Raw genomic sequence first — 12,170 nt, 5'->3', positions numbered from 1 at the left:
TTAGCAACCGCTTTCCCGGCGCGCACCGCGCGGCCGGCCCCCGGCGCCGGAAGTGAAGCCGGGCTGGCCGGAAGTGAAGCGCTTCCCTTCCGGTGGGGAAGCGTGAGGGAGGCGGCGGGGCGATGCCGACGGGCGACTACGAGTGAGGGAGCGGGGCCGGGCCCGGGGCGGCGGGAGGGGGCCTCGGGGGAGGAATCGGGGGCCGGGGGAGGGAGGGAATTGGAGGGAACCGGCGGGGAGTCGGGGCCTGGGGGGGGGGGTTGGGGGGGCCTCAAAATGGCGGGGGGGGGGGGGGGCGGGGAGCGGGGCCGGTGCCGGTGCCGGTGCCTGTGCCTGTGCCTGAAGCTGTGCTGTGTCCGCAGCTCGAAGCCCAGCTGGGCGGACCAGGTGGAAGAGGAGGGAGGAGAAGACGGTGAGTGGTCGGGGCGGGGGGGCGGCTCGCCTGCCCTCCCCCCGCCGCCCATCTGTTGTTTTTTTTTCTCAAAAAAAAAGAGCTGTCGGGCCTCAAATCCCCCGCAGGGCCTTGGTTCGGGGCTCAAAACCTCGGCTTCTGGGGCTGAGAGAGAGAGCAGGCTGTGCCTGACCCGTGGCAGAGAGCAGCGCTCCTCTCACCACCCATATGTCGCCCATTTTAGGGGCGGAGGAAGCCCGGCGGTTGCAATTTTAAAGCTTTTTGGCTTTTTTTTGCGCCCAGGAGAGAGAGCGGGGCTCCTCTCCCCTCTGCTGGGAGAGGCCCTGCTTCCCAGGACCCCATAAAACCAGCGACCGGACCCCACAGAAGCGGCGGGGTGCTTTCCCCCTCGTGCCGTGCACGCTCCGAACCCTGGCGGCGACGATTCTCCGTTTCTCTTCCTACAGACAAATGCATCACCAGCGAGCTGCTGAAGGACATCCCCCTGACGGGGGTGCTCGGGGGGAGCCTGAGCGCTGAGGCCGAGCTTCTGAAGGGAGGTAAGAGCCGCCCAAAAGCTCCGGGGGGGCGGGGGGGGCTCTTCCCCTGCCCTTAAACCACCCCCCGGGCAGCCCCGTCACTGCTCCCCGCCCCGCAGGCCCGCTTCCCTCTCCGAAGGAGCTCATCAACGGGAACATCAAGACCATCACGGAGTACCGCGAGGAGGAGGATGGGAGGAAGGTGAAGGTGAGCGGGGCCTGGATTTAACCTCTCCCTGCTGCCTCTCTTCCCCGGGGAGGGCAGCTCCGAGGGGGCTGCTCCTTCCAGCATGGCGTTCGGGAGCGTGTCCGCCGCGCTCGTTGCTTTTTGCGGGCGTTAGTCGTCTCCGTTTACGCTTCCCCAGATCATCCGCACCTTCCGCATCGAGACCAGGAAGGCCTCCAAGGCGGTGGCACGTCGGAAGGTGAGAGTTTTTTTGCGGCGAGGGTACCGGGGAGGGATTTCCTTCCACGGAGGGGGGAAAAATGGAATGCAGCGCTCCAGCGGATGCTGCTTTTTACCCGGTCCGCGTTTGGCGCGGCTTGGGAAAGGGAGCGGTGAGTTCTTTAAAGCTTCCCGAGCGGCCCCGTTTTGCCCCAGAACTGGAAGAAATTCGGCAACTCGGAGTTCGACGCCCCCGGGCCGAACGTGGCCACCACCACCGTGAGCGACGACGTCTTCATGACGTTCATCACGAGCAAGGAGGTGAGGCCTGGGGAGGGGGTGGGGGGGACCCCGCGGGGAGCCCCCTGAGCGGGGCTAAAAGGTGCTGAGCCCTCTCCTCGTGCCCAGGACCTCAACTGCCAAGAGGAGGAGGACCCGATGAACAAGCTGAAGGGGCAGAAGATCGTCTCGTGCCGCATCTGCAAGGGCGACCACTGGACCACGCGCTGCCCCTACAAGGACACGCTGGGCCCGATGCAGAAGGAGCTGGCCGAGCAGCTGGGGCTGTCCACGGGCGAGAAGGAGAAGCTGCCGGGAGGTACGGCGCCCGAAACCCTTCCGCTGGGGTTCTCTTCCCCCGCCCAAGCCCGAATTTTCGGGGCGGCCACGGTTTTACCGGGGCGCCCGTCCCTTTCTTCCTCCCGCAGAGCCGGAGCCGGTGCAGGCTCAGCAAAGCAAGACGGGCAAGTACGTGCCGCCCAGCCTGAGGGACGGCGCCAGCCGCCGCGGCGAATCCATGCAGCCCAACCGCAGGGGTAAGGCTCGGCCTCTGCGGCCTCCCGTCCCCCCCCCGAGCCTCCTGTCCCCCCCCTGAGCCCTCCCCTCTGTCCCCAGCCGACGACAACGCCACCATCCGCGTCACCAACCTGTCCGAGGACACGCGCGAGACCGACCTGCAGGAGCTCTTCCGCCCGTTCGGCTCCATCTCCAGGATCTACCTGGCCAAGGACAAGGCCACGGGGCAGTCCAAGGTGGGGGCAGGAGGGATTTTGGGGGGGTGACACCCCCCTTCTTCCTCCCCGCTCCCCCCTTCTTCCTCCCCGCTCCCCCCTTCTTCCTCCCCGCTCCCCCCCTCTTCCTCCCTGCCCCCCCCTTCTTCCTCCCTCACCCCTTCCCTCACTTTTCTCCCCCCCCCCCCCAGGGTTTTGCCTTCATCAGCTTCCACCGCCGGGAGGACGCGGCCCGTGCCATCGCCGGGGTCTCCGGTTTTGGCTACGACCACCTGATCCTCAACGTGGAATGGGCCAAGTGAGTACGGGAGGGTGCTGGGGGGGGGCACCCAGGGGTGCTGGGGGGCACCCAGGGGTGCTGGGGGCTTGCGTCTGGCTGCTCCCGTCCTCACCATGTCTTTTTTTATTTATTTTCCTCCACAGACCCTCCACCAACTGAAGCTGCTGCCTCCCCTGCGAGCAGCTGGCACCTCTAAATAAAAACTACTCCGGCACTACGCCGCCGCTTCCTCTCTCCCTAGCTTTAAAAAAAAAAGGCAGTTTTACCCCAAAAATCACCCTGTGAGACCACGCTTCCCGTTTAACCTTTAATCCCCCGCATCGCCGCCCTCTCCGGGCAGGGGATTCCGATCCTGGGGCCGCGCCGGGGCCTCGCCGCCGCCGCCGTTTCGTGCTCCTGCCGCGCTCCCGGGCCGCAGCTCCAGGCGCTCACCCCGCTCCTCGCGGTGGCAGCAGCAGCAGGAGGAGCAGCAGGAGCAGGAGGAGCAGCAGCAGGAGCAGCGCAGGCTGTCGGCCAGCGCGGCGTAGAGCAGCGGCTGCAGGCAGACGTTGAAGTTGACGAGGATTTTGCCGAGCTGGGCGGCGGCGTGGACGGCGCGCGAGACGCCGCAGTCCTCCAGGGACGGCGGCCGCAGGCAGCAGCGGCGCCACAGGTTGAGGTTGCGGAAGACGTGGTAGGGCAGGTAGGAGAAGGCGTAGAGGGCCACGCTGGCCCCCGCCAGCACCCCGACGCGGCGTTTTTCCGACGGGCCCAGGCGAGGGTTGCGAAAAACCACGCGGGCCACGGCGCCGTAGCAGAAGGCGGTGAGGAGGAAGGGCAGGGCGCAGCCCAGCGCCGCCAGCGCCAGGCTGTAGGGGAGGAAGAGCGGCAGGCGCTCCCGCGCCGCGCTCCCCAAGCACTCCGCCTCGCCCTCCTCCTCCCGCACCTCCGAAAAAAACAACGTGGGGGCCGAGAGCCCCGCCGCCAGCGCCCAGACGGCCCCGCTCAGCGCCCGGGCGTGCCGGGAGCGCAGCCGCCCGCGGAACCGCAGCGGGTGGACGATGCCCAGGTAGCGGTTGAGGCCGACGCAGGCGACGAAGAAGGCGCCGCCGTAGAGGTTGCAGTTGAAGAGGAAGCGCTCGAGCTTGCAGAGGGCCGCGCCGTAGCTCCAGCGTTTGGGCGGCCGGTAATACGCCGCCAAGGCGGGCAGCGAGAGCGAGTAGAGCGCGCCGCTGAGGGCCAGGTGGAAGGAATAAACCACGGGAGCAGGCCACGGGCGCTCGCGGGCCAGGCGGAAGACGGCGAAGGCGTTGCCCAGAAGCGCCGGAGGGAACTGGGCCGCCAGCACCGGCCACAGCAGCTCCTGCGAGCGGCTGAAGTTGGCGCAGGGGCCGCCCGAGGTGGCGTTGGCCATGCCGCGGTGTCCCCCCAACTCCCGGGGGTGGCGGAGGAAGGCGAAGGAGACGGTTTTAGGGTTGCTGCCTCGGTGCGGGGCGGTTGGAGGCAGAGCGGGGAGGCTCAGCGAGCCCCCTGGGGGTCTTCCCGGGACAGAATGCGTTCCCCCCCCGTCCTGCTGAGCACGTCGAGGGCTGCGCTCGGTCCCCCGCAGCCCCAAAACTTGGCCCACTCACCCTGTCGCGGCTCTGCGCTCGCTCCTTGGGCTCACCGGCCCCTCTGAGGTGGTGGCCACACTCTTCCTCACGCTGGGGGCTCCTCTTCCTCCCAGCACCCCCACCCCGTGCACCGAGGCTCAGGAAACGGGGCAGGGACGGGAGCTTCCCCTTCTCGAGCCGCCTCGAAACCGCAGTCGTGAAGGCCCCGGCCCCTTCCCGCTGGCGCAAGCGGGGCAAATCGAGCTCTGCCCGATCAGATCACGCCCCACGTTAATTAAATTAAGCTAACCCCCGCGGTTTTTGCTCCCCCCCCACGGCCAGCACGGCACCACGTGGTCGTTCCAAGCGTGTATTGCCCAGGAGCAGGAGTGGGGCCCCCACCCCGGTGCCCACTTCCTTCTCCCCCCACAGTCTCGGCGCGTGGCAGACGGCCGCAGCCTCAGTGCTTCCCCTTCTTGGCGGGCCCGGGCCGCCTGAAAATCGTTTTTCCCCTTGTCAGCAGCTTCCCTCTCCTCTTGGGGCCGTGGCTCCGTCCCTCCCGGGCCGGCCGCTCGCTTCCTCGTCCCGCTTTTCGCCCGGCTCCTCCCTGGGGCTTCGAGTCCGTCCGCGCCGGATCCTTTTTTCGCCGCTTCCCCGGTGCTGCCGGGCGAGGTTTCGGGGCTCCGGGCTGCTCCCGCTGGCCGCACCGCTGGCGTTTCCGCGGCACGGCGGAGCCCGAGGGGCCTCGCGGCCTCTTGGCGCGGTTGGGAAAGAGATCTGGGCAGGCGGATGCCAACAAAAAAAAAAACAACAAAAAAAAACACAAAAAGGGGAAATTCAGCGGGGCAGAGGGGTTGGCCACGCGGCGCTGGCGCCGGGGGAGGTGTCAGCGCGTTTACTTGGAACCGAGATCACGGCCAGCTCAGGGTTTTCGCTTCATCAGCCACGCAGGGAGGAGAGGGAGGCTCGGCCTCGCTCGGCCCCTCGCGGACTCACCTTCGTCGGGCTCCTCGCCCACCTCCTGCCGGTAATACTCGGCGTCGCTCTCGTCCGACTGCCGGGCCGGATCCTGCTCCTCCGGCGCCCCGGGGTCCTCGGCGTCGCTGTCGCCGTCCCGCTGCCGTTTCCTCCGGATCCCCGCCAGGCTCTTCTCCCTGCCGAGGCGGGTGTCGGTGCCTGCCCGGCCTCCAGCCTCACCTCCGCCCTCCCTCCCCCTCACCGGTGAGCCTCCCGCTGCTGCCGCTTGCGCTCCACGGCCGCCTCCTGCTGCCGCCGCCGCTCCGTCTTCAGCTGCAGCTTCGCCTCCTTCCGCGCCAGGATCTCCTGCACCTCCGCCTCCGTTTTGTGGACTGCCGGGGAGAAAACGGAGCCCCGAGGGGCTGAGGCCGGCGCCCACCCCCCGGCAGCGGAGGCTCGGCGGGGAGAAGCCCGGCGCCACTTACTGAAGCTGTGGAAGAGCACGTTGCCCTGCGCCAAGCCCTCCTCCACCTTCACGAGCTGCAGCGTCATGCGGGGCCCGATCTACGCAAGGCAGAGGGGGGAAGCACAAAACCCGCTCAGCCCCGAGCTCCCCAGAGCAGGCCGGGGACAACCGCGGCCTCCACGGGGAGGCCGGACGCCTCCCCACGCACCTCGGTGAGGCGCACGGCGCTCTGCTGCGCCTTCATGTTCCCCCGGCCGGCGTAGGCTTGCGGCAGCTCCAGGATGTTGTGGGTCCCGTCCTGCTCGGCCTCGCTCTCCGACAGGTTTATGTCTCTGCCCGGGGGGTTGGGGGGGAGGAAGAGGAGCGTTGGGGCCGGGAGGAAGGCGCCTCCGAACCCTCCCGGCCCCGCACGCACTTCACCAGCAGCTCGCTGATGTCCTCCAGGCGGCTCATGTTGGGGAATTTCTCCTGCAGCAGCTTCTTCAGGCCTTTGCTCACGCCCACGGGCACCACCTTCACGCTGCTGCGGGGCGAGGAGGAAGAGGAGGAGGAGGAGGAGGAGGAGGTCAGCAGGGCCAGGCGGCGAGGGGAAAAAAGGATTTCCAGACCCACGGCGCCGCGCTTACTAGTGTCGGAAATCCAGGAGCTGCGCCTCGGCGTCGTAGCTGACGAGCAAACACCTCTTGATGCTGTTGAGGTTGACCTTGGGGGGCAGAGGAGGAAGAGCTGGGACCAGAAACGAGCCCCCCCGCAGGGGGGGGGTTTGCCCGGAGCTGGACCACCCGCCCCCCCTCCTCACCTTGTGGACGTTGATGGAGGGAAACATGTTCTGGAACATGGTGGCCATCAGCTTGACGTGGATCTGCTGGAGGCCGAAGTTGCTGAGCACCAGCAGCGGGTGCTGGGTGAACTGCTGCTCGTGCATGCGGTGCCGCTTGAGGGACGAGACCACGTCCTTGATCAGCGAATACTGCGGGGGGGCGACAGGGGGGGGGAAAAACGGGGCGGCGGTGAGACGCCGCTCCTCGTCCCCACGGGGCCAGGACCGGCGCGCGCGGGCACCCACCTGCGTCACCTTGAAGGTCAGCGTCGGGCCCCCCGGCAGCCGAAAGAGCTTCTGCGGGGAAAAAGGGCAGCGCTGGGCAAGGGGGGGAGAGGCGCCTCTCATCCCCCCCCCCAGGAGCGAGCGCCGCAGCCGCATCAGTGCGTTTACTTTGCACGAAATCAGCGCAGAGACTCAGCGGGAATTTTTCATCACCTGCAGCTGCCAGCGGAGGGAGGAAATGCCCCCCCAAAATCATCCCCCCGAACCCGTTCCCCCCCCTCCCCAAAATAAAAACCCCGCAGCCACTCACGAAGTTGATGCTGGAGCTCGATTTGCTGAAGACCAAAAAATGCGTCACCCCCAGCGGCCCGGCCACGGCCACGAAATCCTTCAGCGAGTTTTTCTTCCGGACCTGCGGCGGGGGGGGAAAAGGGCGAGCCCCTGAGATCATCCCGCCCCAAACCGACCCCCGAAAGGCTCCCGGTGAGCCCGGTAACCGGGCAGGATCCCCCCCCCCCCCCCGCCCCGTCCCCGCGCGCTCACCTTGAGGGCCCGGGCGGTGTAAGGCTCCATCACCTTGCGCACGTCCAGGATCAGCTGGCGCACGTTCTTGCCCACGCGGCCGCGGTGGAAGACGAAGGAGTGGGGGACGGTGCTGAAATCCTGCTGCGCCTGCTGCAGCGCCGCCGCCCGCTCCTTCTTCTGGTTCTTGGTCTACGGAGGCACCGCTCAGGACTGGGAACGGGGGCGCAGCCCTCCCCGGGACCCCCAACCCCTGTTGAGCACCCCCCCCGGGAAGGACGGAGCCCCGGTTCCAGAGATGCTGTGCTCCAGGGGCTGCCCGGTTCTAGGTTCCCCGTTCCCTGAGGCACGGTCCTGCCCTTTCCCTATTTCACGAAGCCCGTTCCTGGCCCGTTCCCCGAGACCTGGTCCCAGCCCCTTCCCCGGTTCCGTGCCCCGGTTCCCTGGCCCTGGACCCTTCCCATTTCTCTGGCCCTTTCCCCGTTCTCTGAAGCCTGTTCCCGGTCCCTTCCCTTGTCCCATGACCCCCAAGACCCGGTCCTGGCCCTTTCCCCGTCCCCCTTCAGCCCATTCCAACCCTTCCCCGGCCCCTGAAGCTGGGTCCCGGTCCCTCCCCCGGTCCTGCTCCCGGTCCCTTCCCCGGTTCCACGGCCCCCGAAGCCCGGTCCCGGTCCCTTCCCCGGTCCCCACATCCCATTCCCCAACCCCTTCCCCGGTTCTGTGGTCTCCGAAGCCGGGTCCTGATCCCCTCCCTGGTCCCGGTCCCTTTCCCGGCTCCCCGAGGCCCGTTCCCAGCCCCTGCCCCGGTTCCACGGCCCCCGAGGCCAGCTCCCGGTTCCTTCCCCGGTTCCCCGAGGCCCGGTCCTTTCCCCGATCCTGGTCCCAGCCCCTCCCCGCTCCCCGAGGCCCGTTCCCGGACCCTTCCCCGGTTCCCCGAGACCCAGCCCCGACCCCCCCTCCCCGGTCCCCCGGTCCCAGAGACTCCCCGAGGCCTGGTCCCGGTCCCGGCTCCGGTTCCCCGGCCCCATCCCCGGTCCCCCAGGCCCAGTGACTCCCCGAAACCCGATCCCGGTCCCGTTCCCGGCTCCCGGTCCCGTCCCCCCCCGGACCTTGCTGGGCCGCCCCATCTCCCCGCCGCCGCCACCATGCGGCCGCCGCCACTTCCGGTGCCCGCCCCGCAGCGCTCCCCCGTTGCGTCACTTCCGGCCGGTCCTCCGTCCGACGCGCCCCCGCGCCGGCGCCTCGCGTTCCGCCCGCTGCTGCCATGGTTCCCCCAGAGCCCCCCCCCCCAAACCCCCCCCGGAGGCCTCCGAGGTCCGGGGGCACCGGGGGGGCCTCAGCCGGCCCCGTCCGGCCCCTCCGCCACCCCCGGCCCGGCCCCGAGCCCCCCGTGTCGCTGCCGGTGTGAAGCTCAGTGCAGTGGGGGGACGAAGTCACAGCTTTAATGGAGCTCCCCCCCGGGGCCCCGAAACCCCTCGGGGCTCCACAACGTCCTCAGAGCCCCCCCAGGGCTCCGCAATACCCCCAGAGCCCCCAACATCCTCAGACCCCTCTCCTCAGAGCCCCCCGAAGCCCTCCCAGGGTTCCCCAACACTCCCAGAGCCCCCCCCCAGACCTCCCCCTGACACTACTCCAAACACCCCAAAACCCCCAGAGTCCCCCCAGGGCTCCCCAACACCCCCAGAACCCCCCTCAGGGCTCTCCAACCCCCCCAAAACTCCCTCAGAACACCCCAAAAACCCTCCAGAGCCCCTTCAGGACCCCCCAATCTCCCCCTCGAGCCCCCTCAGGCCTCCCCCTGGCACTACCCCAAACACCCAACACCCCCAGAGCCCCCTCAGGGGTATCCACCCCCCACCCCCCATTCCCCCTCAGGGCTCTGCAACACCCCTAAAACCCCCCAAAGCCCCCCCCAAAAAAAAAACCAGAGACCCCCCAGGGTCCTCCTAGGGCTCCCTGAACCTCCTAAAGCCCTTCAGAGCTGCCCCCAAAACACCCGAAAACCCACATAAATGCCCCAATGCACCCCAATACCTCCAGGTCCCCCCCCCAAGCCCCCTCTAACCCTTCGAGCCCCCCCCAAATCTCCCCCCACCGGTCCCCAAGCCCCTTCCCCAGCTCCTCGCTGCCCCCCGAGCCTCCCCGACCTCCTCCCCACACCTCAGGGTGCCCAGCCCCGCAGGACCCCCATCCCTCTACCGTCCATTTATCCCGCTGCCCGCAGCCGAGGTGCTCAGGGCAGCGCCCCCACCACGTCCCCAACCCCATCCCCACAAAGGGGGGGGTTCCGCCGTTGGACCGAGACCCTCCCTTCCCTCCCCCCCCCCCAGCCCTTCCCCAGCAAGACGCCGCCCGCGCTCAGAGCGGGGCGATCCTGCGACGGAAGCAGCCGCAGGTGAGGCACCGCAGCGCCGCCATGCTGAGGTGGAAGAGGGTCCCGTAGTGGAAGAGGAGGCGGTGGTAGGTGCGCACCGACAGGTCCCCCGAGGGGTCGGCGTACTTGAGGGCCACCAGCGGCGTGTAGAGGCTGTTGGTCTGCGTGCGGAACGCCGGGCGCTGCGCCCCGACGACGCTCACGATGGCCTGCGGACGGAGCCTCGAAACGGCGTCTCGAAGGCACGGCCCCGCGTCGTGTCCCCCCCCCACCTCGTTATCCCCGCCTCGCACCTCGGCCACGGCCGCCGGGCTCTGCCCCAGCGTGGTGAAGATCTCGTGCGAGGCCGGCAGGTAGACGTCCTTGAAGTAGCGCACCGTGGCCTCGTCGGCGCCGGGGAACTCGGATCGCGACACCTCCTCCATCAGCTTCAGCTCGAAGTCCGTGTTGACGGGGCCCGGCTCCACCATGGAGACGCTGCGGGGCCGTGGGGAGCTCAGGTGGGGGGCCATGCTGGGTCCCCCCCGATCCCCCCCCACACACACACGTCCCCTCATGCTCACAAGACGTTGAACTGCAGCAGCTGCACGGCCAAGCTCTCGCAAAACCCCTCCACGGCGAACTTGGAGGCGGCGTAGACGTCGTTGAAGACGATCCCTGAGGGAAGAGAGGGGCTGGGGTGGGCGAAGCCCCCCCCCCCAAAAAAAAACCACCCTCTTCGAGGCCTCACCCTGCAGCCCCATGACGCTGCTGACCACCACGATGTGGCCGCTCCGGCGCCGCTTCATGTCGGGCAGGACGGCCTTGATCATCCTCACCGCCCCGAAGAAGTTGGTCTCGAAGACGCGCTTCATCTCCTCCACGCTGATGCTCTCCACGGGGCCCACGCGCCCCACGCCGGCGTTGTTCACTGCGGCGTCACGGGGAGGGGGGGGGGGGTCTCAGAGTCCCCCCCGGCCCCGCTTCCCCGTGCCCCCCGGCCCCGCCAAGCTCACCCAGCACGTCCACCCGTCCCCCGGGGATGCTGCTCAGGCACTCGGCCACCGAGCTGTCGCTGCAGACGTCGAGGCGCTGGATGCTCAGCGTCTTGCCCAGCGCCGGCCCCGCCGCCTCCTCCAGCTTCTCCTTCTTCCCCAGGTCCCGCATGGTGGCGATGACTGCGGGGAGCCCCGTTACGGGGCCGAGGGTTGGAGAGCGAAACCCGGGCGGCCTTTCTCCCTAAGCTGCTTTGGTAACGTGGCCTTTAATCCTCCCCCGGGGACTAATCCCCGCCGTGGGGGTCGGCGATGGGGCGCACGAGGCGAGGGGGACGCGGCAAGCGGGCGGCACGGGGCTGAGGACAGGGTGCGGGGAACCGCGCGTGGGTCCGCTCGGGTGCTGCGAACACCGGCCCCAAGCGCGGTGTGCGCCGCAGGTGCTGTCCCCGTCCCCATCCCCGTGTCCTCGCGTCCCCAGGCACGTGGGGGGGGACACCTCGGCGAAGGGGGCTGCGCGCCGGGGCGTTAAATTTTTGGGGGGGGGCTACGGAGAGGAAGAAACCCCAAGGGTGCCCTGCTGGGGGTGAGCGCAGCTGGGAGGGACCCCAAACCCTTCACCCTCCCGACCCCAAAGGATTTCCAGGGCCGAGGGTCCCCCCTCCTCACCCTGGAAGCGGCGCTGGGGGTCCTGCGCCAGCCTCACGGCCACGGCCAGGCCGATGCCGGAGGAGCAGCCGGTGACGAGGACGGTGCGGGGCGCGGGGCCGGCCATGGCTGCGCTGGCCTCGAGTCCAAAGGCTCTTATGAGATCAGGACCCGGCGTCACGTGGCGGCGGGATCAGCCGCCCCGAGCCCATAGCGGGGTCCCACCACCCGCAGCCCCCGTCCCCTGCCCAGCAGCCCCCCGAAAAACCCCCAAACGGGGCATGCCTCGCTGCGGCCCTACAGCGAGGCGCCCACGCTGCGCCCCGCGGCGCTGGTGGGGGGAACCCCGCAGCCCCCCACCCCCCTCCCGAGCGGTTTAGGGGCGCTGCGACAAGGTGCCCGCGGGGTTGGGGGCTCGGCTGCGGGGACGGGGGGCGTCCGGGGGGGGCCCCGTTACTGCAGAGACGGCGGTAAATATTTGCCAGGAAATGGGAAAACGGGTCAGCGGGGCCGAGGCGCCGTGACTCAGGCGATGAGGCAATGGGGTGGCTGCGGCCAGCCGGGCCCCGGGGGCCAGCACGGGCGAGCGGCAGCTGCGGTGTGGGGCTGGGCGCCCCCAAATCCCCCCCCCCCTCTTTAACTCCCCCCCCCGGGCTTTGTCATGGGGCTGGGAGCACCGTGGGGGGGGGGCTGTGTACCCCAAAACCTGACGGCTTTGCTGCGGGGCTGGCAGTGGGGTTTTGGGGCTGGGTGTTCCCAATCCTGTTGTCCTCGCTGGGGGGATGGAAGCGGGTGGGGGTCTTGCACCCCTAAACCTGGCCGTTTTTTGGGGGGGGGGGGCGTGCACCCCCAAAGCTGGCTGTGGGGGGTGTCTTGCACCCCCGAACCTGCCCTTTTGTGGGGTTTTTTTTGAACCCCTAAACCTCCCCATGCGGTCAGAAGTAGGATGGGGGGCTCTGCACCCCCAAACCTGGCAGGGAGGAAGGGGGTGCACCCCTAAACCTGCCT

The 12,170-nt window shown here is 69.0% G+C and overlaps 3 protein-coding genes across 4 annotated transcripts; 1 reads left to right on the top strand and 2 right to left on the bottom strand.

The window, feature by feature from the left end:
* Positions 1-33: 33 nt before the first annotated feature.
* On the top strand, positions 34-2,822 carry EIF3G (eukaryotic translation initiation factor 3 subunit G; the record flags this gene model as incomplete). Of its 2 annotated transcripts, XM_083815170.1 has the most annotated exons (11): positions 34-142; positions 363-412; positions 859-951; positions 1,050-1,138; positions 1,296-1,355; positions 1,532-1,636; positions 1,724-1,913; positions 2,023-2,130; positions 2,210-2,346; positions 2,517-2,623; positions 2,749-2,822. In XM_083815170.1, the coding sequence occupies exons 1-11, from the start codon at positions 123-125 to the stop codon at positions 2,762-2,764; spliced, it is 975 nt and encodes a 324-aa protein (XP_083671296.1). In that variant the 5' UTR covers positions 34-122. The 2 variants fall into 2 exon arrangements, with proteins under 2 accessions (XP_083671296.1, XP_083671297.1); XM_083815171.1 differs by lacking the exon at positions 2,749-2,822 and having other exon boundaries at positions 2,517-2,627.
* A 78-nt stretch (positions 2,823-2,900) lies between these two features.
* Positions 2,901-8,430, bottom strand: LOC310888423 (uncharacterized protein). Its single transcript, XM_083815082.1, has 13 exons — positions 8,276-8,430; positions 7,188-7,358; positions 6,955-7,056; positions 6,666-6,716; positions 6,399-6,569; positions 6,226-6,302; positions 6,015-6,122; positions 5,808-5,931; positions 5,619-5,697; positions 5,396-5,525; positions 5,173-5,330; positions 4,639-4,953; positions 2,901-4,210 (listed from the first exon to the last, which is right to left on the bottom strand). The coding sequence occupies exons 1-13, from the start codon at positions 8,291-8,293 to the stop codon at positions 2,913-2,915; spliced, it is 2,802 nt and encodes a 933-aa protein (XP_083671208.1). The 5' UTR covers positions 8,294-8,430; the 3' UTR covers positions 2,901-2,912.
* A 1,055-nt stretch (positions 8,431-9,485) lies between these two features.
* RDH8 (retinol dehydrogenase 8) lies at positions 9,486-11,447 on the bottom strand. The gene is made up of 6 exons (XM_083815164.1): positions 11,184-11,447; positions 10,536-10,697; positions 10,271-10,450; positions 10,104-10,197; positions 9,834-10,017; positions 9,486-9,749 (listed from the first exon to the last, which is right to left on the bottom strand). Exons 1-6 carry the CDS (start codon positions 11,287-11,289, stop codon positions 9,525-9,527), a joined length of 951 nt encoding a protein of 316 aa, XP_083671290.1. The 5' UTR covers positions 11,290-11,447; the 3' UTR covers positions 9,486-9,524.
* Between the last annotated feature and the right edge of the window lie 723 nt (positions 11,448-12,170).

The sequence above is a fragment of the Anser anser genome (genome assembly GCF_964211835.1).
Source record: "Anser anser genome assembly, chromosome: 35".
NCBI classification, from domain to species: domain Eukaryota; kingdom Metazoa; phylum Chordata; class Aves; order Anseriformes; family Anatidae; genus Anser; species Anser anser.
Note: the sequence above shows the minus strand (reverse complement) of the source record. Positions and strands in the feature narration are given on the sequence as shown.